This window comes from Lonchura striata, chromosome 2 (genome assembly GCF_050655825.1).
Source record: "Lonchura striata isolate lonStrDom1 chromosome 2, ASM5065582v1, whole genome shotgun sequence".
Lineage (NCBI taxonomy): Eukaryota > Metazoa > Chordata > Aves > Passeriformes > Estrildidae > Lonchura > Lonchura striata.
This window is the reverse complement of record NC_140704.1, coordinates 73,286,278-73,309,921: the sequence shown is the minus strand read 5'-3', so window position 1 is coordinate 73,309,921 and position 23,644 is coordinate 73,286,278. Positions and strand designations below refer to the sequence as shown.

Below are 23,644 nucleotides of genomic sequence, written 5' to 3'. Positions count from 1 at the left end.
TAGATCATTGTAATGATTATGTCTCTATATATAACTTGAGAAAATATGTGCCTTTATGCTCTATGGATGAAAATACTGGCTTATAAAGCCAATTGGAATTCTTTCATTGACTACAGTGGGACTAGAACTAGAATACAAAAAGTGTTACAGATGTCAGAATGAGCCTCAGGAAATCTACCAGTTTTGTTGCTGCTTTTCATGATTTGTGTTTTATAAATGACATGAATTATCAGCAGCACTCTATTGTCCTTTTAAACTTTGATTTGGGAGCAGAAATACATACTTCTCAGAAGTCTTGAATGCAAAGTCTTTTCTAAGTGTAATAAATAAATGTTTTTTTAAATCACTTACCAAAGCAATGTGATTCCACCAAAGTGATACAATTTATTGCCAAACTTCTCATTCTGATATACTATTAAAACATTTCTATAAAGACATTAGCAGAACAACTTGACTTGTTTAAAAATATATGAAGTAAGTTGACACCTTTTGGAAAGTACACACAAGTATCTCCGAACAACAGCACTCTAAAGAGTGACAATTTAAGGCATGTGATTGTTTTGCAACATTTGTTACATAAATCTCTGACTAGACGATGTATTTGTAAAACATAATTTCATATATTTCAATAAGTAGGTTCACAGCTCAGAGAGACAGAATTCATCTCAATGCAAGCAACACTTCTGGGTTTTTTTAACATTGCTAGACCATAGTGCAGCATAATAAACATTGTTAAAAATAACTTTATTCATGGAACAAAATATGTCGAAGGAACATAAAATATTTCTCCATTTCATGTTTTTGCAAGAAGGTAGGCCATAGTTACTTAGTAAATAAGTAGCATCTGTGGAATGCCAAGATTTCCTTTTTCTGACAGAGCATGTCACAAAAAAAATTTAAGAGACAGAGTTTTGAGAGAAGTAAGTACTGAAGTGGCCTCATCAGAGGTCAATGAGTTGTCAACTGATCATTCCAATCTAATAAACCAGGTCAGAAATAGCTGATACTTACAACCATATCCTCAGCAGCTCTGAATTTATATTGCTGTGATAGAAATTAGTGGTGTTTGACTGATTAAAGTGTGCTGAACAAGTAGCCAAACACTTTCACCCACTGGTACACATACCACAGAAAATGTGAATGTACAATGAAAGAGTATGCAAAAAAGGAAAAAAGTATGACAAATTATCAACTGTTATAACTTGTTTTTTTGTTTTTACCCTGGTAGAGAGTGGGAGTGTCTATTTATCAATTGTCCTTGATAAAAAAAGGAATTATATTAAACTATTATGACTATTATGAGCTACTATGGGTACATTCTGAAATGTGGAAACTGGGGACATGAAAGTTTTTTCATCACATTTCAAACTGAGAAATTACAACAAACAAAACCTTGCTGTGGAATCAATTGTACTAGAAAACCTCTTCCAGGGGCAGAAGAGCTTCAAGAATTATGCAAGATATTCCAAGGAAAGGTCTCTTCACTATCAGAATGGCCCATTTTATCCTTCACTTGCTCAACTGTAGTGATGCAACATATAGGAAATGCCTAAGGCCCTTGAAAGAGAAAGGTAAGCCCTTTGTATATAGTGTCTTTCAATTTCTGTTGTTTGAAATGGTGTGATATTTCTCTGTTTTATAATACTACAGCCCACAGCCCTCTCAAAAACATACAGGGTCCTGCTGACTTTTCACAGAGACTGCTGTGTTTGTAAATATGCTAATGTCTATGGATCCTTTTTTATTTAAACTAAAAGCTTACAAGAACAATAAAAACATATGTGATTTTCAAAATTGCATACTCTTGTTTGTGTAACATATATGTGGTGAAAACACCCATCTGCTGATGACAACTTACAAATGTTTATTTGAGATTCCTACCTTTGAGGTGTACAAAACCAGATTGGTAATGGTCTAACAAGCATGCAGAAAACAGTCCACAGTGTAGTTCTCTTTCTGACTGCAAGCACAGCGATGACCTACCTCTGTATGACACCAATAAGAAAGAAAAGTTTTATTTCAAAGCCAACACCTGATGAGCATCTTGCCAATTTTGATGTTGGAACTTCAGCATTATGCTATGAGAGAGCAGGGTAGATTTTTGGCACATTGCACTTTATCTGTACTAACATTTGGGATCAGTCATGGTCCTGTTACGTATCTATGCCAATTACTAATATACTTGTTCCAATTATAATATCCAGAACGGCATTAATATGCTCTACTTCATCAAAATAGTATGTTCACATGTACTCAGTTTCACAAAAATGGTATTTATATTATTGAATTTTAACAAGACTAGCTTTGGGTGATGAAGCTTTCCAGTTAGGGACACTGATTTGAATCATTGCCCACAGTGACAGACAAACAGGCAGCTGCTTGTGGGTTTATACCAAAAGAACCACTTCTCTCTGAGTCTAGTCTCTAGAGGTACACATTTTGTATCTGTCTAGGTTTGTATATGGTATTTGCCATCACATGTCTGCAATTTGCACCAGCCTAACATACAGATTTTGGATACAGGACAAAGACAGAAAAAAGATGTGGACATGAGTTTTCACACATTGCTCTGCTCTTTTTGGGTGTCAGGGTAAATCTCAGTTTTGATACCTGACACAGAATCATCTCAAACGCATTCAACATCTGGGTAGGTAGAGTGAAAAAATCATTAATTTCTATAGATAAAGTAAAATTTACCACGTAAAGCCACTGTCCAGGATACAGTCTTAAACAATTCAGATACCTCCCTGAAGGTGACAGCTCATTTACAAATGGTTTACATTGATATTAAATAGAAAGTAGGAACACATTAGGACCGCAGAAGTGGCTAATCACTCTCCTTCTATTAATGTCATAGAACCTTTACAATTTATACCACTGAAGATTTCAAGCCGAAATTTCAAGAATGGAATCATCCAAGGCAAAATAGCCAGAGGACTATAAACAGGCATGTAGTATAATACATCTATGAGAGGTCTCAGAGTTTTAACTTTTATTTAGTCTTCATCTGAATTGGCTTTCACTGATGTCTCTATATGTCTTCAAGGTATGTAGATGTAATTCATATGCAGTGTGTAGTGCAATCATAACTATCATTTGACAGAAAACCATGTACAAAAATAAAGGACATTCCTAATACAAGTAGGTATATACATGCACAGTAGCCAAACTGCCTCTGTACAATACTTTGAACCGTCAGCATCCTGAGTCTTTGTGGCACTTAGACCATGTGGCAAAATGCAGAACACCATCTGAGAGATCACTATCCTGATCAGGTATTGAAAATGATACATAATTTAACATGATAATCTAACATGTCTTCCAAAGCAGCAGTAAAAATGACAAATATTTACACTTCTGTCTGAGTGCGGCTATTTAAAGTAGAGCAGCTTGATTAAGAAAATGAAATTAATTGTTTCTGACCATGCAAATTAAAATTCTGAGCTAATCCTGGATGTTCTTTCATTCCAGTGCAACCGAGTTGAGGGAGTGAAGGTGAAGTAAGGAAATGGCCCTCCTGGAGTACTTGATTAAACTTCAAAATTCCAGGACTTTCCTCTCCCTGGAAAGTTTTACACGAGAGTCAACATTCCACAATTACTCAGTGACACAAATATTCAAGGAAAATATTTTTCTGTAGCTTGCACTTATAAAAGGCACTGATCCATTTCAATCAGAGTAGACATAGCAGGGAAGAGGCTAACCATTGTCTTCTTCTACTTTAATTTCATATAGCATAAATGCTTAATTCCATTACTGAAGCAGCAAATGCAGCCTTTTCCTTTAAATTAATTTATGGCGTAATGGCATAATAAACTATCTCCATCTCAAAACCATCAAGGATTTACCATTTGAAAAGATTCTTGTTTTAGCTCTCCTCCAAAAATAATAATTATTTGTAACAGTCTATGTGAAAAAATAATTCCCTCTCACTATGCACCCTTTCATTATGAATAGGAACTTAAAAATGTAAGTGCAGCAGAAAAGCACAAATGTTTCTGACATCACAGGACCCCACTCCCTTTCCATCTGAAGCCATCCTAGAGCAGATCCTATGAACCAAAAGGTTGATTTCTATTTTTACAAAAGCCCTTTGATCATCTTCTTCTTTCATTTAAGTTTTTCCTCACAACTGTGTTTCCTCCTGTTCCAAGGAATGTGGCGGGACATGGCAAGATGCTGGAAGAGATGCCAGCTTCTGAAGCTTAGGGTGATGCAGAGGTTTTGGCCTGTGGAAAGAACGTCGGCTTTGTACACGTCTGGCTGCAGCAGACCTGTAATTCCCTTCTATATCAAGCAACATTTTCTTCTCTTGGGGGTCCTTCATGTAGGAGTCTTCCAGCCCTTCAAACATAAGCAAAGTATTCTCTTCTTGTGAATTCTCTGACTTGAAGCTAACTTCAGAACAATAACCTGAGTTTACTGTCTCTTTGTTATTGATATCTGTACCCGATTCCCAGAAGAGATCAGGTACATTTGGGTCACATGAAGCAATGTACTCAGAGACAGCAGAAAGAGAAATATTCCCTCTGTTTTCCAATGAAGAATAGTTTTGTGTCCAAGGCATTTGAAGGCAAGAGGGGAAGAAGTGGAGGGGATTCACTGAAACGCTTCCATTTTGGTTTAGTTGATCATCTGAAGAGGAGTATTCTGTCATTTCAACATCGTGGTCCATATCACCTAGAGAGCACAATTAAATTAAAACACTTGTTTTCTATTTGTACACAGTTTATCCATTAGTATGCTGGCTATTGGGCTTTGCTTTTGGCTATTTTTATTTAAGTCTTACCAAAGTGAGTGGTTAAAGATTTTTTTTCTGCTGAAGACCTCTACTCTGTACCCAATTCTATCTTGGACAACCTGAAGTGAATTAATTAAACTTCTTATCCTTGATGAATATCAGGCAAAACTTAACTCAGTGTTTAGATGAACAACTGCCTGTTTCAGATAGTTAGGAGATGGAGCCATCGTCTGGTCACTAAGGTGTATCTTGAAACAGTCCTGATTCTCAGCAAGGAAATATTTCAGAGATTTTTGAAACAAATTGTGTTTTTTCAATCAAGTAGCAGAGGGTTCGATTCCAGGAAATCAATCTCTTATTGATCAGAACCTATGATCAGTTTTCTGTATATATTAGGTATGTAGAGAAACTTAACATTTACACTCTTGGCTTCCATTTTCCATTGTTTTTTCAAACCTTTTAATTGAAATTTTAGTACCATTCTCCTGTTGGGAGAATTTTGTTAAGGAGATCATTCAGAGGACTGTTTCAGAGAGTAATAAAGGTGTATGCTTATTAGCTTGGGAAATACAACTTTGCAAAACACTTATTAAGAAACACAATAGTCAAAAATCCAGTGATTTTCACATATCAAAGATGATCTTACACATACCACTTCCTAATAATAAACTGAATTAGAAATAAAGTAATTAAATGGAGGAAAAGAGCAAAGGCTTGCAAGAAAATGTTCTGCAGGTCATATGTCAATATTCTGTGACAATGTTCACAGTGGGGAAGAAAAGGTGAAGTGAATTTCAATGTGGATAAATGTCAAGGTGAAATTTTCCTTTTGGAATGCTGCTAATTGTTCACACTTTTAATCAGGATATTGGACTGTAATTCACAATCATTTAACTAATCTAGTGTTTATTTTAAAACATAATTTAAAAATAAACAAAGATGCATTATTAAGAAACTCAGTACTGAAACCAGACACAGACCTACAGTCCACCCCAGTAAAGAAAGTGATATGCTTCCTCAATTACCCTTGAACTAGCACATCTGAATGGACAGAAGCCAGAACAGAAGAAAAATGGAACTACTTTTTCTACTTCTTCTCAAGAGGCTGTGAAATTCTTCTTATGTCAAAATTAGCAGTATTCATTCTTAGCCTGAGGTGTTTGTCTGAACAAAGTTTCATCAACTGGCTACAGAATACTTTCAGCTTACTTTTTTGTTGATGCACAGGGGACACTCTGTGACAGGTATTTGTGACCATGGATTCCAAAAAAGTATATTCATGATGCCACTGACTTGTGCATTGCATTGCACAATCCCTGAAGTGCCCTGTGTTCTATTCAATTACATCTGAACTGTGGACCTGACCCAGCTCATCTGAAGCACTACCTGACTTGATTATAAAAATGAAAGCTGATTTTATGGTGTGGAAAATTTCCACGCAGCAGAAGTTAAAGGGAAACTGGGATATTAATTTAAACCCAGAGTCAATTAAATTTTAAGCCTCCAACACATTAGAAGCAACAAGTTATTTGCTGCATCAGAAAGCTAAGCTTTTTTCTCGTTTCAAAAAAAGGTATGGATTAAGGTAAATTCACAGTTTAAGGATTAAGCTCTAAATAGAATTCTGCTTCTCCACAACTCTGTTGTGTAATTATCCCCACAAGGAGACTCTGATGCATTTTAGTAAATATAATTAATTTTAAACCCCTTTCTTATGTAATTTAATGGTGCATCAGTAGTGTCACTGAATAGTTACATTGTACCAGTGGGGCATTTTTTCTTCCTGGACACTGGATAAATAATCTGGAAAGATGTTCACAGCTAACTCAAGGCTTCTTACCAACAGAGTCAAAAAATTTTACTCCTTTTAGGGAATTCTGTTACCAATTTTATCATCTAGGATTGACTAACTAGGAAACCTGAAGCCTCTTGAACTTGTATGCCCAATATTCTGGTATTTGGAATACTATTTTCTTGGCATTTACAATATTCAAATAAAAATAAAGAGAATGACCCCTATCTCCTGTAAAAGTAGCAAGGCATTGGACTCCAAATAGCTGAACAGCTTTTCTGCAGAAAGAAAATAGAAAGGCATTTTGTTAATTAAGTCAAAGGGAAATAAAAGATGTTCAGTTGTACAAAGAAATCAGGAAAGAAAGACACTTTCTGAAATAAGAAAAAACGGAAGAATAAGTTTACTTCTCAGGATTGATAAGAAGTCTGGTTAAAAAATAAAGGTGATAATATCTTTTAAAATATTACATATGTGTTGATTCTGGGAGAAAAGATCTGGGTCGGTCCTCTGGGCCATCTGCTAGCAGGAAGGAATCTGTTGATTTATTGCTGAGCCGGATTGGAGTGAGTCGTCTGAAGTTGTCTGGAGAATATGGGAGCTGCACTCGGGCCCTTTGTGATGGTACCACAGTGTCTTCACCAGATAACCATGGTGAGAACTTCATGTAGATGCTTTGGTCATCATCAGCTGAAAATACTGGGTTATCAATTCCTAAAAAAAAAATTCACTGGTGACAAATAAAAGTAATCAAAATAATTTCTTGATAATACAGCAAGATGCTTTATAAAAGGAAAAAGGCTGTTAGAAAAAATGGGCTGATACACTGGTATGTGTGTGACTAAGTCAATACACAGACCATTACACACACATATACGTTGGTTATAGCTAGACATATATTGGATTTCAATAAAGAGAAAAATTGGTTGTCACATCAAATTTGTAATTATGCTAGGGCTATCTTGAGACAAAAAAATAAAATCAATAAAAGAAATAATCAGTCCACAAGTGTTAAGCAAGAGAAAAAAAGAGCACAGCATAAAATAACTGCAAAAAATTCAAATAAAATACATAAAAAAGAAATAAGATATGGAAAAAAGTGTGAAAAAACCCCAACTTCACAGCTCCATAAACAGATGAGTGTGAGGTAGCTATGGCAGGCCACAAAACAGTCAAAAGTAAGATACAGGAGCTTGTTCAGACAGTTACCAAGTTTTACAAGCTTTTACATCTTGTCATCCACTTATTTCTAGGTGTCTTTATATGTATTCAAACATAGAATTTGTCATGAAACAGTGTCATGCATAAACTGCATTTAAGGGTGTCTGCCACAAGAGTATGGACACAAGGGTTTTTCTTCACTGTAGGTACCAATTACACATGAAGCAAACAGTGGCATGCTGAAAAAACTTAAGCACAGAAGGGCTAAAGATAAATACTAAATTTTATAAGTCCATAAATTATATGATAGTTGTAAGCTTCCAATCTAATATTTTGGAGTATTAAAGGGCTAGAAATCAAGGGCATTAAGTGCTCCAGAAGTGCTGCAATCTGCCCTTTTCAATGACTTCCATAAGCCTGAAAGGATCTGATGAGATTGTGAAAATAAAAGTAGAAATCTTGCCTGAAATAAGAAGAACAAAATTTATCACAATGAAGTTCCAATGCAAGTGAAAAACAATTCCAGAGCATTAGTATTGACTGGTCTTATGAAGTAAGACAATTCTAAAATAACATTTCCTGCTGCTAGAAATAACTACTTGCTTTAAAACTGGTTTTAAAGGTAGTCATATCCACAACTGCTGTCAGTTTCAAATGTGATGCTCTCCATACCTCCAGATGTCCAAAAATCTGTATTTTCAGACTGAAGGCATAAAATCACTCAATTAAAAAACAAAAACAAAAACAAAAACAAAAACAAAAACAAAAACAAAAACAAAAACAAAAACAAAAACAAAAGGAAAAAAATACAAACAAAAAAAAAAAAAGAAAACAAAACAAACCCAAACCCACCCAGGCTAAGTCATTAGCATTTCTAATACATTTTGTTATATTTGAGGGAAAAAAAGATATTTGTAGGTAATAAGTATTTTTACCAGCAGGAGCATCTGTGAAATTTTGTTTTGTCACATTAGCCAGGAAATCAACTCCTTTGCCTAGATGCAAAGTCTCATAATCATTATTTTCTTCTGATTCAGAAAACTCCACATCTAGGGGAAAAGAAAAAAAAATGCAATTTTATTAGAGATTTGTATCAGTTCTGATAGAAAATGCTATTTCCTGCTGGTTTGATGCTGCCATGGTTATCAAAAATGCATCTTTAACAAGGATTTTCATAATTTGACACAGGTCAGCATTAGTATAATGACTAGTTTAAAACCTAATGAGGTCATTGCTTCTTTAACTGCAGTAGAATAAGTTTTGCAATAGCTGCTAAACCACTTGTTAAGTCTGTCTTCCAATTAAACTTTTTTGGTATTAAGTAGATGACAACATCTCTACACAGAGTTCTTTAATAAGACAATATTGAATGACCTATTAATGAGTATTTGGAAGGCATTTCCCAAGCAAAGTAGTTCTAGAATATTACACTTAGAGAGCCAACCTGTACTGCTCCTCTCAGTTAAACAAAAATAATACTCAGTAAATAATTCAAAGAAGGTACATAAGGAAAAATGTATTTGCTTGGAGGTACTGAGAAAAGATAAATTCTTCTCTATTTTATGTGAGTTGTGTTTGAGATCAAGGCGTTACAGGCATAAACAGAGGGAAGAACAAATATCAAAGTTAGTTCAGTGGCTTTTAACCACATTTCAGTTTTGAAGTGACATGTATTATTTTATAAATGTATAATTAACATGTTAGCACCCATCGCATCTTGCCATGCCTGACACCAGCGCCAAAAAATGGCTAAAACAGGAAAGAATTTTGGGTTTTATATGCAAAACCACCTTTTGCTAGGGATAGTCCCCAGGCTGGTCAGCTTCCAGTTACACTTCCAAGCCTGATCCATGTGATAGATCTGTTCATGGAGGGTGGAGCAGTGCTGGAACTGACCTCTGACTATGTGTTCCTTCCAAAGTTATGCTTTCCTTGAGTTATGCTTGCTTAGCCTCAACTCTGATTCAGACCCTTCTAAAACAGTGGACTTTAACTCAGATAATAATGCAATCTCAGCTACTGAATTTTATATGGCTGATATCTTAGGTAGACATATCCTGCTGTGATGAAAATGTTAGCACCTCTGTGTGTCTTATCCAAACAGAAGCTGAAATTTAATTTATATTGTAGCCACTGCATTGTTTTGTTTACAGAATGTTAATGTGATATTTTTTAAATGTGAGCAAAAAGGCCAAATAAAATTTTGTTTGTCATCCAGATTCCTAAAAAAAACATCTTCTAAACACTATATTTAAGCAGGAAGCAGATCACCACTCCAAGTTCTGAACTATGACTAGAAGTTCCTTTCTACTTTAGATTTGCTATGGCATATAATAAAATCTTTTAGGGATGCTTACTGGCAATATAGCTGGTAAAATTCAGTCAATGAAAACAGTCCAAGAGTTTTTTTACCTTTTTCCTTCAAAGTAAAATCTTGGACTGGATTTTCTGAAGGAATGTTTCCATTTGGTATGACACTGCTATTTCTCTGAAAAGAAAGCAAAAAGTGACCAAAAATGGTAATGCCATCAGATAGCAATGGCAGTGACACCATTTGAAATGATGAGTTCAGCAGAATAAGCTTAAAATCCATTGTAATCTTTGTTTGAGACTCAATATGGATGCCACTAATTTCCCACCTACACTTGAAATGTGTACAGACAGGGTAAAAAAAGAAACAGTGGCTCTTTTTATACTGTGTGTTCTCTCTTAGATTCACACAACTTTGGTTGAATGCTCCATGCTATCCTGCTACCTCTATCCTGCAAAATCTCCCCACAGTGTAGTAGCATGATTCAGGGTCTGTTGTTTTTCAAGTGATCAGAAATCTCTCACTCAGAAGAAGAGTCCCAAAGCATAGAGAAGTGCAGAATGTGAGAAGAAGCCCCTTGAGTTACCTCCTAATTTTATCTCTTCTTTCTTAGGTCCTCTAAATTCATGAAGTTCTATAAGACAGAGATAAGTGCAGGACATGGGACCCTTCAGAACCCTCCCTATCCTTCCCACCCATTAGTTTGTATAATAGGTGGCTACATCTGGGTCCTTGTGAAAGTATTTTTTACCCTTTTTTGGCCCCGGTCTCGTTTGTGGATTTTATTGAGCTTCTTGGAATGGTTTATTCCTAGTTTGGTACTCTTGAAAGATTCTAAGCGCTTCCTCATTGTCCTATGGAAAATCTCCTTGTCTTGTTTGTCATCTTCACTGTGCATGATCGCATGTCGACTGTACAGGTGTTTGTGCTGTGGCCAGGAAGGGAAGACAATATTCATTTACTTAGAAATACAGGCGAAAGCCCTGAATCAATGCATTCAATCAGTGTCACGAAAATGTAAACAACTCTGTAAGAATGAATGAACTAAAGACTAGCCTGAAGACATTAATGAAACTCCTATTTTTCTTTTTTCTTCATTAAACAAGTCCAGGATTTTTAAGTGTGTAAGAGTGAACTATTATTCAAAGTAAGTTTATACCCTGTAAATGTCTGAATCCCTTCAGTTGATACGCTTCATTTAATCCTGATGAGAAACTTTGCTGTCCACAGTTCTGCATTCCACTGGCCCCAGTGATTTCAAAGGCACTAGTTCTTTTAAAATGCCATGTTCTTAAATGAGAAATCACACAAAGAGCCTATCTTCCTCAAGGATGCGTATTTTGCAGTCGATGCTCTCCTTTTGAGTTTCACTCACATGTTTGGTTCCTATTTCCTCTTAGTTTTAGATTAGAAAACAGTCCAATGCTAGCCTCTTGTTCTCACCTCCTGTCTGGGTTTATACAGGTACTGCTGTAGAGTGTGATGAGCAAGGGTATCTTCTGTGTCCCGGATACTTTTCCTTCTCTGCTCTAAAGCTTGCATGTCAAGGCAAACCGGTCCAGCTTTTTCTCTCCTGAAGAAAAACACAAACAGTGGTTTTTGAAATCAGTGATTGCTGAAAAGGAAGAAAAAACAGGAAGATGGGGAATGAAAAGCAGAAAACAAGATGAAATTTTAAAAAATTTTTTAAAAAGGAAGAGTAAGAACTGGCTAAATGACCAAGACTGAGGTAAATGCCTATTAGGAAATGTGAAAATGTCATTGGCTTCTGTGTTTAGGGGGATGTAGTACTAATTAATATCACAATTTACATGACACATGGTATATTCAGTAACAGATTCATCAAAAAGTTAAGGAAAGGGCAATTCTTTTCCTTGCCTCTCTCCGTACTTTTTCTGGAGCAAACGCAGAAATAACATCTAGCCCTGTATAAAAACAGCTGGTGAACCAAAGGCAAATTAAACAACTCTAATGTGGATGTCTGCTTCATCTTACCAGCCTTTACCGGAAAAACTGTGTGTAAAATATGACATTATAAATCCATTTATACCCATTTTCAGTGGGAGAAAATATTAATTAAAGTTAAAAAAAGTAGTGACTGAAGCCCCAGTAATTTGCATTTTTCAATTTTTTGGCAGTGTTTCATTTCCCTCTCATACACCACCCCATCAGTCCACTTTACTTACAATAAATAAGAGACAGAGCTTTCTACAGTGCTTGGGAGCGGAGTGCTGAAATCCACATTTACCATGTTGTCTGTACTTGGAGAACGAATAAAGGCCAGCGAACCTCTACGTTCTCCCTGGTCATGGAAAGAAACAAGACATATTACAGCTGTAAAAGCCTAGGACAAAATGTGTATCAGAATACAGATAATTTGTGAGACTGTATTTATGTAAATAGAACAAGAAGCATGGGAGGAGTTGTATCTAGGTAACAAATAAAAACCATTTTTAGGTTTTATGGTTTCTTTATGTGGAGTGACATTGTCCCAAGAAACAAAGCAAAGAGAAAACCTATTCCACTCTTAGAAACTGATTTTGAAGAAGTGAATGATTTCCTGTGCCTCATTAGATTTGCAATTTTACTTTGTACAATGCTGCAAGCCCAGACCATAGGAACATACATAAGGAAGTTTATGTTTCAACACATCAACACATTATCAGTAGCATTTTCAAAGACACAACATTAAGTTTTCTGTCCTCTACCAGACTGGAAGCAGCAAATATTAAGTGGTGATAGAAGTCTAAAAGACTATTAAAAAGAGTTTATGTCATGACAAGATGAGATATTGAAGAGATGAGATTTCTTTCTGTTTTAAAACTGATGCCACAGAAGTGAACTACTGGAAAAGCTCAGTTTATGTCTTCATACTTTTCCCTACACCTAAAGTAATCTCTTGTTTAGCTAAAAGGTATCTGTTGGGTGACACTATGGTTACACAGGCTGAAAACATCTATGGTTTTAAATCACAGTGGAGAGAAATCACATAGCATAGATCTAGATTTTAAGCAGTAATAATCAAGAAAAATCACCTCCCTTGCAGAACAGAGATTTTATCTACATTTCTCCAACTTTAACTGTACTGTGTTCCATTTACATTTTCATATTTATGGAACAAACAAAAAAAATGTTTTCTTTTGATGTGGTAGCCCACATATGTATCAGTATGTGGGTTACCAATGGCATTAAGAAATACCCTGTGGCCCCTGCAGGCAGAAAACTTGAGTTTAATAAAATTGAATTCTGTGAGAACATCGTCCCATCTATTTTCTTAAGTGAATCTGACTTTCTTTTCAAATCAAATTTAATGCTTCATACATATATCATACCATATAATCAGTGAAGGTATTTTAATCAGAACAAGTTACAAACCAAGAGTATTTTAAGTCACTTCCTTTCAGTTGCTCTGGGTTATTTTCATTTTTCTTGGCTTAAGTTCTCCCCTCCCAGCTGCAAGGAATTTACTTAGATAGAGACTGAACTCTCTCAATTCTTATTTATTATATAGATGCACCACAGCAGCAGAGTTGAACAAAGAAAAATATATAAAATAACTTTTAAACTCCTCCTTTTCTTGCAAGTAAGAAGAGAGTGAGTAGGGGGGGGAGGCAGGTCTTTACTTGTCTTGGAAGAAATAACTTCAGTTTCAAAGTCAGCCTGTAATTCATAGATATTTAGTTCAAAGATATATTTGCAAAGCGAAGTTTTCTTTTAATACATTCTTTCGATACATTGTATCATTGAAGAAAATATTAAAGTGAGAAAGGTGAAATTACTTTAGAATTCACAACTCATAATTAATTTCTGCTGGAAGAAAATATATTGCAAAACTTCTGTAGAACTTAGAGAACTTTCAATTTCTATTATTATTGGATCAGTAGACATTTGCCCAACAGAATTTATCTGCAAGAAACAATATACACAAATAGGATTTGGACTAAGGTAACAAAAAGCAGTTCCGTTGTGTTTCATCTCCTAAGCATTTATTAGTTGAATTTTAGAAATCTTTCTTTACTATATAAGATCAAAGACATTATTGGATAAAAATTCTGACTCTAAATCTGCATATATTAGTGATCTATAAAGCCCTTTGCATCTGTTAAAGAAACACTATAATGAATCTACTGTACAGATTCAGCAATGAATCTGAACATGAGTTTCATGGTCATCCATCTCAAAGTCATTATCTAATTTTCTTCCTCTGAGGTGTGACCCAGAAAGAATCACAAGAAAGAAAATTAGTTCTTGAGCTCAGATGGTCTAAAAACCAAATGGATAATTTACAAAATCTCAAAAGGAAGAAATTGCTTGTCTTGTTGAACTATTCTCCATATTCCATACTAACATAATTTCTGAATTTAATCTTGTTTTCTCAGTTCAATCTCCAAAATTATATGTTCCATTTGAAGAAGACTTTCTGGCTGTAGCTCATTAAAAAAAAAAAAAAAGAACTTAGGAGTAGTAGTAGTATCAATGATAGTAATAGTTTTTATTTAAATTAAAATAATTAAGTGATATATCACGTAACTGTGAAAATTAATCCAATTGCAGATTATGGACATAGATAGATTATAATTGCAAAGACCAATTTTACAAATATTCCATTTAAAACTATCCTTTGCACTGTATCTATACTGCACATTTGTGGCTATTTGAACTGAGGTGACTAGCTTCATCCTGAAGAAGATTAGGATCTCTTACACAATCAGGCAACATTGCTGCAGTACTCCTGTACAGGTCAGAAACTTTCTTCAAATCTTCAAAAACTTCTCCTGTTGCAAGTCTTAAGTTTCCCTAACTTCACAATTCTTTCATTGCAATTGATATTTGTAGTATATTTTACCCTAATTACTCAATTGTGGGGGTTATTATTCCATTGAATTAAAGTTACCCTTTTATATTTTTTTCTTTTGTGCATGTTACAGTGATCTGGCAGATTGAGATTAGCAGTCCCACACTTTGGCCACATATGCACATCATTTGGAAGTGAGCTTCTTCAAATCAGATTTGTCATCACATAGAACGACTATCCTGCAGGAGCCAGACCCTGTTGACACATTTAGAAAGATAATACCCCTCCAGAATTACAGGGTTTTTTTTCATGGAATGAATATAGAAATAAAGATATTCTATAAAATGCAATAGAAATGTACACTGAAGTAAGTAAAATATACTAGCATTTGGTGATCAAGCACAATGCTGAGAATCACAGCTTCTCAAATCAACAATACTGACACTTAAAACACATTAAAAAATAAAAAAAGCAAAGCTGAGATAGAAATAGTTTTCCTTTAGGCATCTGCAATAGATCAACTTTAGGTTATAGTACAAATTTTTAAAAAACAAATTCCAGATGATGCTATAATATGTCAACAAGTGTTCATAAGTACCTCAGCCACATAGCTAATTGCATCCTTCAAGTTGAGCTCATGGAAAACATTAAGGATTTGGTCCCTTGATTTTTGAGCAGACCTTCTCATCAGTATTTTTCTGAGGTATTTCCTATCAAAATTGGACCACCTGATAATTTAAACAAACTGTGTTAATGGCAACAAGCAATTTTAGTTTCAAAGCATTTTTAATTTAGTATAAATTATATTTTTTTAGCTAAACACTTTGAAAAAAAGACTGAACAATGGAATGTGAGGGTTTTGTGTCTTGAAGCTTTTTGATTAGCATGTAAGGAAAGTCAAGAAAAAGCCTGCTACAAACTTATTCAGCTGTCACAAAGCATTTAATCAGTTCACTCACCCAACACTACTACAAGAGTGCTATGATTACAGCATCCTATTTAGGAGTCAGTAATACATTTTATACTTTGGGATATTATTTTACCTTATTTTTTTCACTTCTGATTGATTAATTTTCTTCCCTTGTTGAGAAAGTAATCTGCTTTTTCCATGCATATTGTAGGACAGCCAGACCAGAAAATCAGTTCAAAATTACAGTGCCCTTCCAGAAGCTCTACCAGAGGGCCACTGATGTGCCTTTAGGGATAGTAGCCATGTGCATTTTCAATGATTTACACTTCCAAGGTTGTCTGATAGTAGAATATCTGCCCTGTCATGTTTAGGGTCCAAAAGATTAAAGGCTGTTGCACTTTCTTCCAACTTTCTCAATACTTCATCTAAATGGCATGAGGCAGCTTTGGTGACTACTGCTCAGAATTTCTCCATCCATCTCTCCCAATGGCCATTTTGAGCTTTTGATTCAGATTGTGTAAACCTTTTTGTGTTAAATATTATTCACATAATTTATAGCTATTCCTCTTTGGCCAGAACATCTGACCAGAAGGCTCTAATTCAGGTTGCCACACCTGAACCCATCAGTTAGGATGCTAGGGGTTGCTGTTTCTTTATGGAAGCAGCACTTCCGTGTACATAGAGTCCAAAAGGCAGGCTTAAGATAGCCTCATTCAAAATACATTTGTCATCAAACCACATACTCAACCATGAATCTATATTAAGCTATTCCTTCTGTTCTTACTCAAGGGGATTACTTTCTGACATGCAAGAGCTCACATGCTAATCTGCCACTTTAAAAATATAGCTCTGTCTTTGAGGCAATATATCAAAACTGGAGGCGTATTTGCCTGTATTATATATAGCCTACTGAAATTTATTCCCGAAAAGTAAGCTATAAACTTAGACCAAAATAAAGAAGATGTTCTGTCTGTAGTACCTCAGAAAATTTTTTACTATACATAAATAAATGAAGATCAAAAGGAAAGTAAGGAGATTGTCTCTATAACTGGATGCAGGTGAGTAATTCTGCTTGAGTACAAGCTATCTTCAGCCTAAGAATTGTATTGTTTTGCATGATAATGTTAAACCTAAGCTAACAGACTCAGCTTCTCAGAAAGCATTAGGGGTGTGCTCTGCAGAAAGCTAACACAACCACATGGCTTTTGGATTGGAATTGGCATGTTGAGTCAGCAAGAGGTTAGTTAGCAGGTCAAAACTGTGACTCTTTGCACCTATGAAATGACCTGACTGCAGGGAGAGAATGGTCTAACTTGAAATAACACTCTTAAGGATGTCCAGATTTAATGTCCTTTGTTTCACATTTATTCATCTAGGTATGGAAATGTGTCCATCACAAGGGTAAATCTTCACATGTAGGAAGGAAATGGTGTATCTTTCAGCTGAGTAATTTTACTTCTTTCTAGATGAATCAACTATAAACAGAGGGGATGGTTCACTATTAGTTTCAGACAAATAGGCTGAAACTGTCAGAGTAATTTCAGAGCACCCTCTGCCACAACTTTCAGAGGTGTTGAACACACCCTTGTAGAGATAGGATAAACAACTAGCATAGTTGTAGGTCAGGATTTTTATCGCCTCCACACATAAATAGTGTTCATTAAATGTAGTAGTACAAAGAGAAAGCAACATTAACATTCTAGGTGAAAACTTCTGCAAATAGTCCGTTCTCTAATCTTGAGAGGATGACCCCTGTATGTGAACTGAGGCACCTGCAAAGGCATAATCTGAACTGTGGAAGAGAAAGGAAAGATTCTAGTTGTAAGGGGACAAAATTACACTGTTTTGACATTTGCTGCATTTTCAATATTTTCAGTATGCAACCCTTTTAACTGCAATTAGCATCCTTGCTTTCCCTAAGCTCACAGGCTTAAAAAGTTGTAATGTACAAATACTATTTCCTAGCAGTATTTCAAGATTCTAAATTGGTTACTACTTACTTGTCTCTCAGATAATGATGCCCTATTTGTCCAGAAATGTCTTCTATAGCAGAAAGAATGTGATCAAAGGCCTAGGAAAGTGAGAGTGGAATTAATATCTTTACAGAAATGAAAAAGCATAATTAGAAAATATCTCAATTTATTTCAGGTTGTACCAGGTGACCATGGAGGATAATTTTATGGCTATTATAATTTTTTTTTCCTCATTTACAGAAGTACTAACTACTATAAGCTTTTCTGCAAAGGTCCTGAACTTTCTAACCAGTTCTTCATAAATTCACTTAAGTATTCTAGAACTAAAAGGGTCTCAGCGAGAAGGTACTCAAACCCCCATTTCATCATTCAATTTTAAAACTTTCATGAACTCATTTTATCATCTCCATTTCTGCCCTATTAAGTACATCTGCCACTATTAGTGTAGGTGGTTACTTCAGTTGAGCAGTTTCCACAGTGATTCTTTTTAGATGTTTCAGCAGTTCATACTCCCCTCAGAGTAGAAGTAGGCACCATTCTTTTAATATCTAGGGCAAAATTTCATAGTGAGTGTATTAGTTGGCTGATAGAAACCTGGAGGCTTATAACTCTTGATTCAAACCAAGGCAGCTGCAGGTACAATTTGGCCTTTTTCTGTGTATGGTTATTAACATTTCACTTGGAACATTGGAATTATTACTGCAGAATACACAGTTGCTAAGTTTGGAAGATCAGGGCTGACATTTGGCACTGGTGAGGCTGTATCTTAGTCCTGTGTCCAGTTCTGGGCCCCTCACTTCAAAAAGGACATTGAGGTGTTGGAGCATGTCCAGAGAAGGGCAACAAAGCTGGAGAAAGGTCTGGAACACAAGTCCTGTGGGGAACAGCTGAGGGAGCTGAGGTTGTTAAACCTGGAGAAAAGGCGGCTCACTCTCTATAACCACCTGGAAGGATGTTGTAGGCAGGTGGGTGTCCGCCTCTTCTGCCATGTCTCAAGTGAAAGGACAAGAGGAAATGGTCCTCAGTTGTGCCAGGGGAAGTTCAGATAAGATTTCAGAAAAAAGAATGTTTTCCCTGAAACAGTGGTAAGCACTGGAATAAGTTGCCCAGGCAGGTGGTGGAGTCACTGTCTCTCTAAGTGTTCAAAGAGTTGTCTGGGTGTGGTACTGGGGGATATGATTTAGGGGTGACTATGGTGGTGATGTGTTGATGGTTGGACAGGATGTTCTTGAAGATCTCTTCCAACCTTGATGATTATGTGATGTCTTATACTCTTCCATCCTTTAACCTACATTTATATTGAAAAGTTAAATTTTCTTTTAATGAACGAAAATTTTATAATGTGGTGTGAAAGTCAGTTGGAAGAGTTTGTGTTTCAAAATATTCTAAAAGGGCAAAGAAATCCTGGGACATACAACATTCACACTGAATTAAAACTGTTGTCATTAATCTGGAATGTCAGTATATAATTTTTCTGTACTGGGCAGCAGAGTATTTTTCTGTGTAACATGCAAGCTACAAAGCCTGCATTCATACCTTTTCCAAAAATTAAGTTTTTGAGAAGGAAAAATAAAATTTTTTGGACATGCTTTGCCCTAGCAATCATCAATCATTCTCCTCTTTTAGATGAAGACAAAGAAGCATATTCCATCTGTGCTGTCTCCCCAGTACTCACAGCCCCACTGAATTCTCAAGTGAAAGACCAGAACTTTCATATGAATATCCTCTCATAGAACTCCAATCAAAGAAAAACAGCAATGTACAAATAACGTTTGAAATGTTTGAAGGATTTTGATAGCCCACTCCCTTACAAAAAGACATTTGCACTAATAATTTTGTTTTCTCTTAAGGTGGTCTGTAAAAATGCCAAAGATACCATGAGGTTTTTTTTAATATCTTACTCTGCCATGAAGTTTCTCATTCAGTTTTGGTTCTCTGTGTTCAGTTTTCTTCACTTTCAGCCACTGTACCAAAGGTTTGATAGTCAGTCCCTAAGGATTGAAACATGACAATAAATGCTTAGAAGTCCTCTTAGACTTTCCTCCAGCCAGTTAAACAGAAATAAAACACATTTGTGTTTTATTTGGTGGTTCTCATACTTTCTCAGTTAATTTCTATTCCTTCTAGAAGATAAAATAATACAGTACCTTCAGCTCCTCTTACAAAGATTTGAAAAGACAACAGTGGAAAAATATACCATCTATAGGAAAAATATGGTAGGGGAAGAGGAGAAGTGTTTCCTTTGCTACTGAATATGGTATTTTCTCCACAAATCAGGAATCTGTGAACACAACTAAACTTTTTGTAATACACTTTAGAAAATATTCTAAGCTGCTATCTACTGACATATTTTCATTAAAATTGCTGGTTTTTCATCCAGGAAGTGCTATTTTGTTTAGATGTTAAATACTTTCTTTCCCCACTGCTTGCTGCTATTTTTTAAAACAAGGACTGAGGCTCAGGTAGATCAGCTTAATGGCTGTATCTGCCCATTAAAAGCACGGTTCCCTATAGTTATTCACATGAGGTGAAGGATGTTTAATCAGATATTAACTTGGCACTATTAATACCAGGCAGCTAAGACTGAACAATTTTTAGCACAGAGGAAATTGTGTTTTGCCCCATGTGGTCCCACATGAAAACATAAAATAGGATCTTTGTTACTAAAATTACAAATTCAATTATGCTTTCAGTTCAGTGAAACAATATGCAACCTTCAGCTGAGAACTGCTTTAAGCATTCGGTACATTTGAGGGACTCCTTCTCCTTGCAAGAAGCATGCTTGAGAAGTTAAATTACCTGGAATATAACAGTAAAAAACACAACAATGATAGTCGTGCTGACAAACAGGTTTCTGTCTTTTACTTTTTTCTCCTCCAGAAGTGCAACAAGAGCAAAAGCAACTGCTCCTCGTAGTCCACCGTAGGACATCACCACCTGATCTATTATCTCCAGCTGGACAGTTCTGTAGCGGTTAAGAATCCACGTCTGTATAATGACACCTGTAACACACAAATGTCAGCGTGTCTAGAAATATCCTTATGGAACGTCTATATCCCAGCTTTGAGTAACAGAACTGGTGCCACCAGTCTGCCTTTATAACAATCTTCACCATCTACTTCCCCTTCTTATCATCGTGTTGCCCACTTGGTGTCTTCTCATTACATCAAGCTGAAGGAATTAGGTTAAGCTGCTTCTGTGAGCCAGCAGCTCTTCTGAGAGTGCTGCCCTCTGGCACAGGCACTCCAGGGAAGGTTCCGCCATGTGCTGACCTTGGAAATTCATTAAGAAAGAATAGGTTTTCTAGCACTGTAACCAGTGATATGCACAGGGCCAGTTAACAGAAACAGGTTAAACCAGCACTGATTTAGGGAGTGTGGTAGCCTTTTGAAAATCATTGAAAATTATGTGTAAGTAATTGTCTTATGAAGGGTTGTTTAGTTATGCTAACACTGTCTCCAGACCTACAGGTGAGATGCTGCCCGCTGCAGGAGACCTAAGGCTCTAGCTGTGTCAATGTATCCCAGAACTCCCTCCATACAGAGGGAAAACAGCTTTAGCATTCATGTGACTGACATGGCATGTGTGTCCCACTGCAGCAGGCCAGTGCAAAACAAATTCCTCTCTTTTTAAAGAACTTTGAACTTGTGCCAAGAGAAGTGTCTTGTAACTGTAAGGAGGGCCACTGGGGGAGGGGACCTTGGAAATGCTACCAATCTGACTCCTCCACGGAATGAGAACTGCGATTATGTAATGCCCAATATAGTCAAGTATTTAGTAATTTGTCAATGTCTAAGATAAATTACTTTAGTGGGTGCTTAATGTTATTGCTGAATATTTACTATTTACTTATCTATTACAGGATTGTTAACCACTCATTTGAGGAATACAAAAAGTGTCAAAGATGAGACACTTTTAAAACACCTCAGGTGCACTTGCAGTTACTTGCTGAGAGGCAGCTAAATTAACAATGCTTTCAAAATATTTAGAAAAGGAGGGCAAGGAGCTAGGCACTTCATTCAGCTCAGGAGCTTCTAGACAGAATAAAAACACAGAATCTAGGAAAACTGCCAGCTAGATAGATGTGTGACCTGTCATTTGAATTTAAGTCAAGACAAAAAGGCAAATAAGCTGGTTTAACTTATTCCCAGGTTCCCAAATTGCCATGTTTGTTACTCTCTACAAGTACTTCATTCTTCACCTTTTTTGCAATTTTAGCAAAACTACAGCAGAACTATGTGGCTGGGCATATCATCATTGGTATTTTGAAATATTTGCAAACGTATATAAACCCAGTAAATTGACAGTAGGTAATCCCAACCTGCCACAGCCTTATTTACTCAGTTTTTCATCAGTCTCTGAGAATTATTTCTAAAGCCAGAGAACCTGCAGTGTAATTATGTATGGTCTGATATCACTGTGTGCCTAAAACCTGAAGTCAGCCATAACATTAGCTTAAGACAATCTCTTTAGTGCCAAATTGAAAGAGCTGAAGGAAAGATACGGCAGACAAGAGTCACATCTTTTGTTAGATTGCAAGTTAAAGAACAAAGTCCATTTTACTGGAAGATTTTGCCAATACCATTTGCTGGGTCAACAAAGGTTAGCCACTGAATGATTCATGTTAACTGCTGGGCTACTCATATCTTCACACATCATCAAAAATGACATCCTGCTATATTTGCAGCATATGACAGAACTTACTGTAAAGCTTACCCTACTAGTCTAACACAAATCCAGCAATAAATTCAAGTAAAATAAATTGAATGTTTCAAACTAAATAAACATAGAACTCCAAATATTTTTTGGGGGAGAGGGCTAAAGAATATGTGATTGTATCAGCAGTGCAATGCAAAAACAGAAAGGTCACTCTCTTACCAATAACTCTATATACAGAGATGAAGACCAGAGTCAACAGAATAAAAGCTGTATTCCAAGTCCAGATATTTGGATCCACAGCTGAAATACCCAGGAACATGAAGATAATAGTTTCTGCTCCACTGGCTAGCATTTTCATAGTATATTTTACAGTTGTAGAAGACTGTTCAGATATGTTAGCCTTGACATATTTCTGACAGCAAATGCCACAGAAGGTTATCCTAGAAAAAGAAGCAATTGTTCAGAAAATATGTATCGCAACATATAATACTATTTCCATCTGTCTGTCACATAGTGATAAAAATCCACTATTAATTCCTAAGAAAAGATACATTCACGAGTACATGGAGTCTACCCTTAGTAGAAAGCATATCTCAAATATACATGCTGATGTGACCTCAAGTGGCCTGAAGACAGCATTTCATTTGAACATAGCAGACTATAATTCTCTTCAGATTACCATACTGCTTTCAATGCAAATTTTTGAACCGTGTTTACATTAGACATAATCTTAAACTAATGATCTGTTTGCAAAAAGATTTTCAGAACTTGAATACTATATCATCTACAAATATGACAAGCAAAACTGAGAAGAAAGGGATGCTGGGAATCAATGGAGACTAAGAGGAGAAAGACCATAGAGGTACTCAAGCCAAAACTGGCAACATTTAGGCAAACCTTAATGGTCAGCCACAACAGAGAGAGAACGAAGAATAGTGACATTCACACAGTCCCTTAGAAAAATATTTATTCAGTTTCAAGTAATAAGGAAAGATGTCATCACAAATGGACAACTGTTAAGTTTGAAGTATTATTAATAACAAAGAGGAAAGAGTCATGTCTTTGAATTTTGCAAAGGAGTTCTCATGTTGCTCAGCAAATACTGGAAAATTTGCAGTCCTTTTCAAGGCTGAATGACAGGATTGGTAAACTATAATCTAGTGCAGTGTGAACATAGTATTATCCAGCATAAATGTAATGAGTCCCATATATATATAAAATATATTATATATTTTTTATTTTTATATATATGTATATATATAAAATATAGTTGTCCCATATAATTTAGATTTTCCTTTCAAT

The 23,644-nt window shown here is 35.8% G+C and overlaps 1 protein-coding gene across 3 annotated transcripts in view; it reads right to left on the bottom strand.

The window, feature by feature from the left end:
- Window positions 1-364: 364 nt before the first annotated feature.
- The window catches only part of SLC9A3 (solute carrier family 9 member A3), a 56,154-nt gene continuing 32,874 nt past the window's right edge, over window positions 365-23,644 (bottom strand). Inside the window, exons 6-17 of one of the 3 annotated variants that reach the window (XM_077785436.2) lie at window positions 22,562-22,782; window positions 20,483-20,685; window positions 19,585-19,674; window positions 17,711-17,781; window positions 15,399-15,528; window positions 12,192-12,307; window positions 11,449-11,578; window positions 10,757-10,933; window positions 10,107-10,182; window positions 8,630-8,743; window positions 7,004-7,247; window positions 4,543-4,680 (exon numbers count right to left, since the gene is read on the bottom strand). In XM_077785436.2, coding sequence (XP_077641562.1) covers window positions 4,677-4,680; window positions 7,004-7,247; window positions 8,630-8,743; window positions 10,107-10,182; window positions 10,757-10,933; window positions 11,449-11,578; window positions 12,192-12,307; window positions 15,399-15,528; window positions 17,711-17,781; window positions 19,585-19,674; window positions 20,483-20,685; window positions 22,562-22,782 — 1,576 coding nt within the window. In that variant the 3' untranslated portion in view covers window positions 4,543-4,676. Of the gene's footprint in view, window positions 7,248-8,629; window positions 8,744-10,106; window positions 10,183-10,756; window positions 10,934-11,448; window positions 11,579-12,191; window positions 12,308-15,398; window positions 15,529-17,710; window positions 17,782-19,584; window positions 19,675-20,482; window positions 20,686-22,561; window positions 22,783-23,644 lie in introns of all 3 variants that reach the window. The other 2 variants (XM_077785434.2, XM_021540506.4) reach the window with 2 other exon arrangements.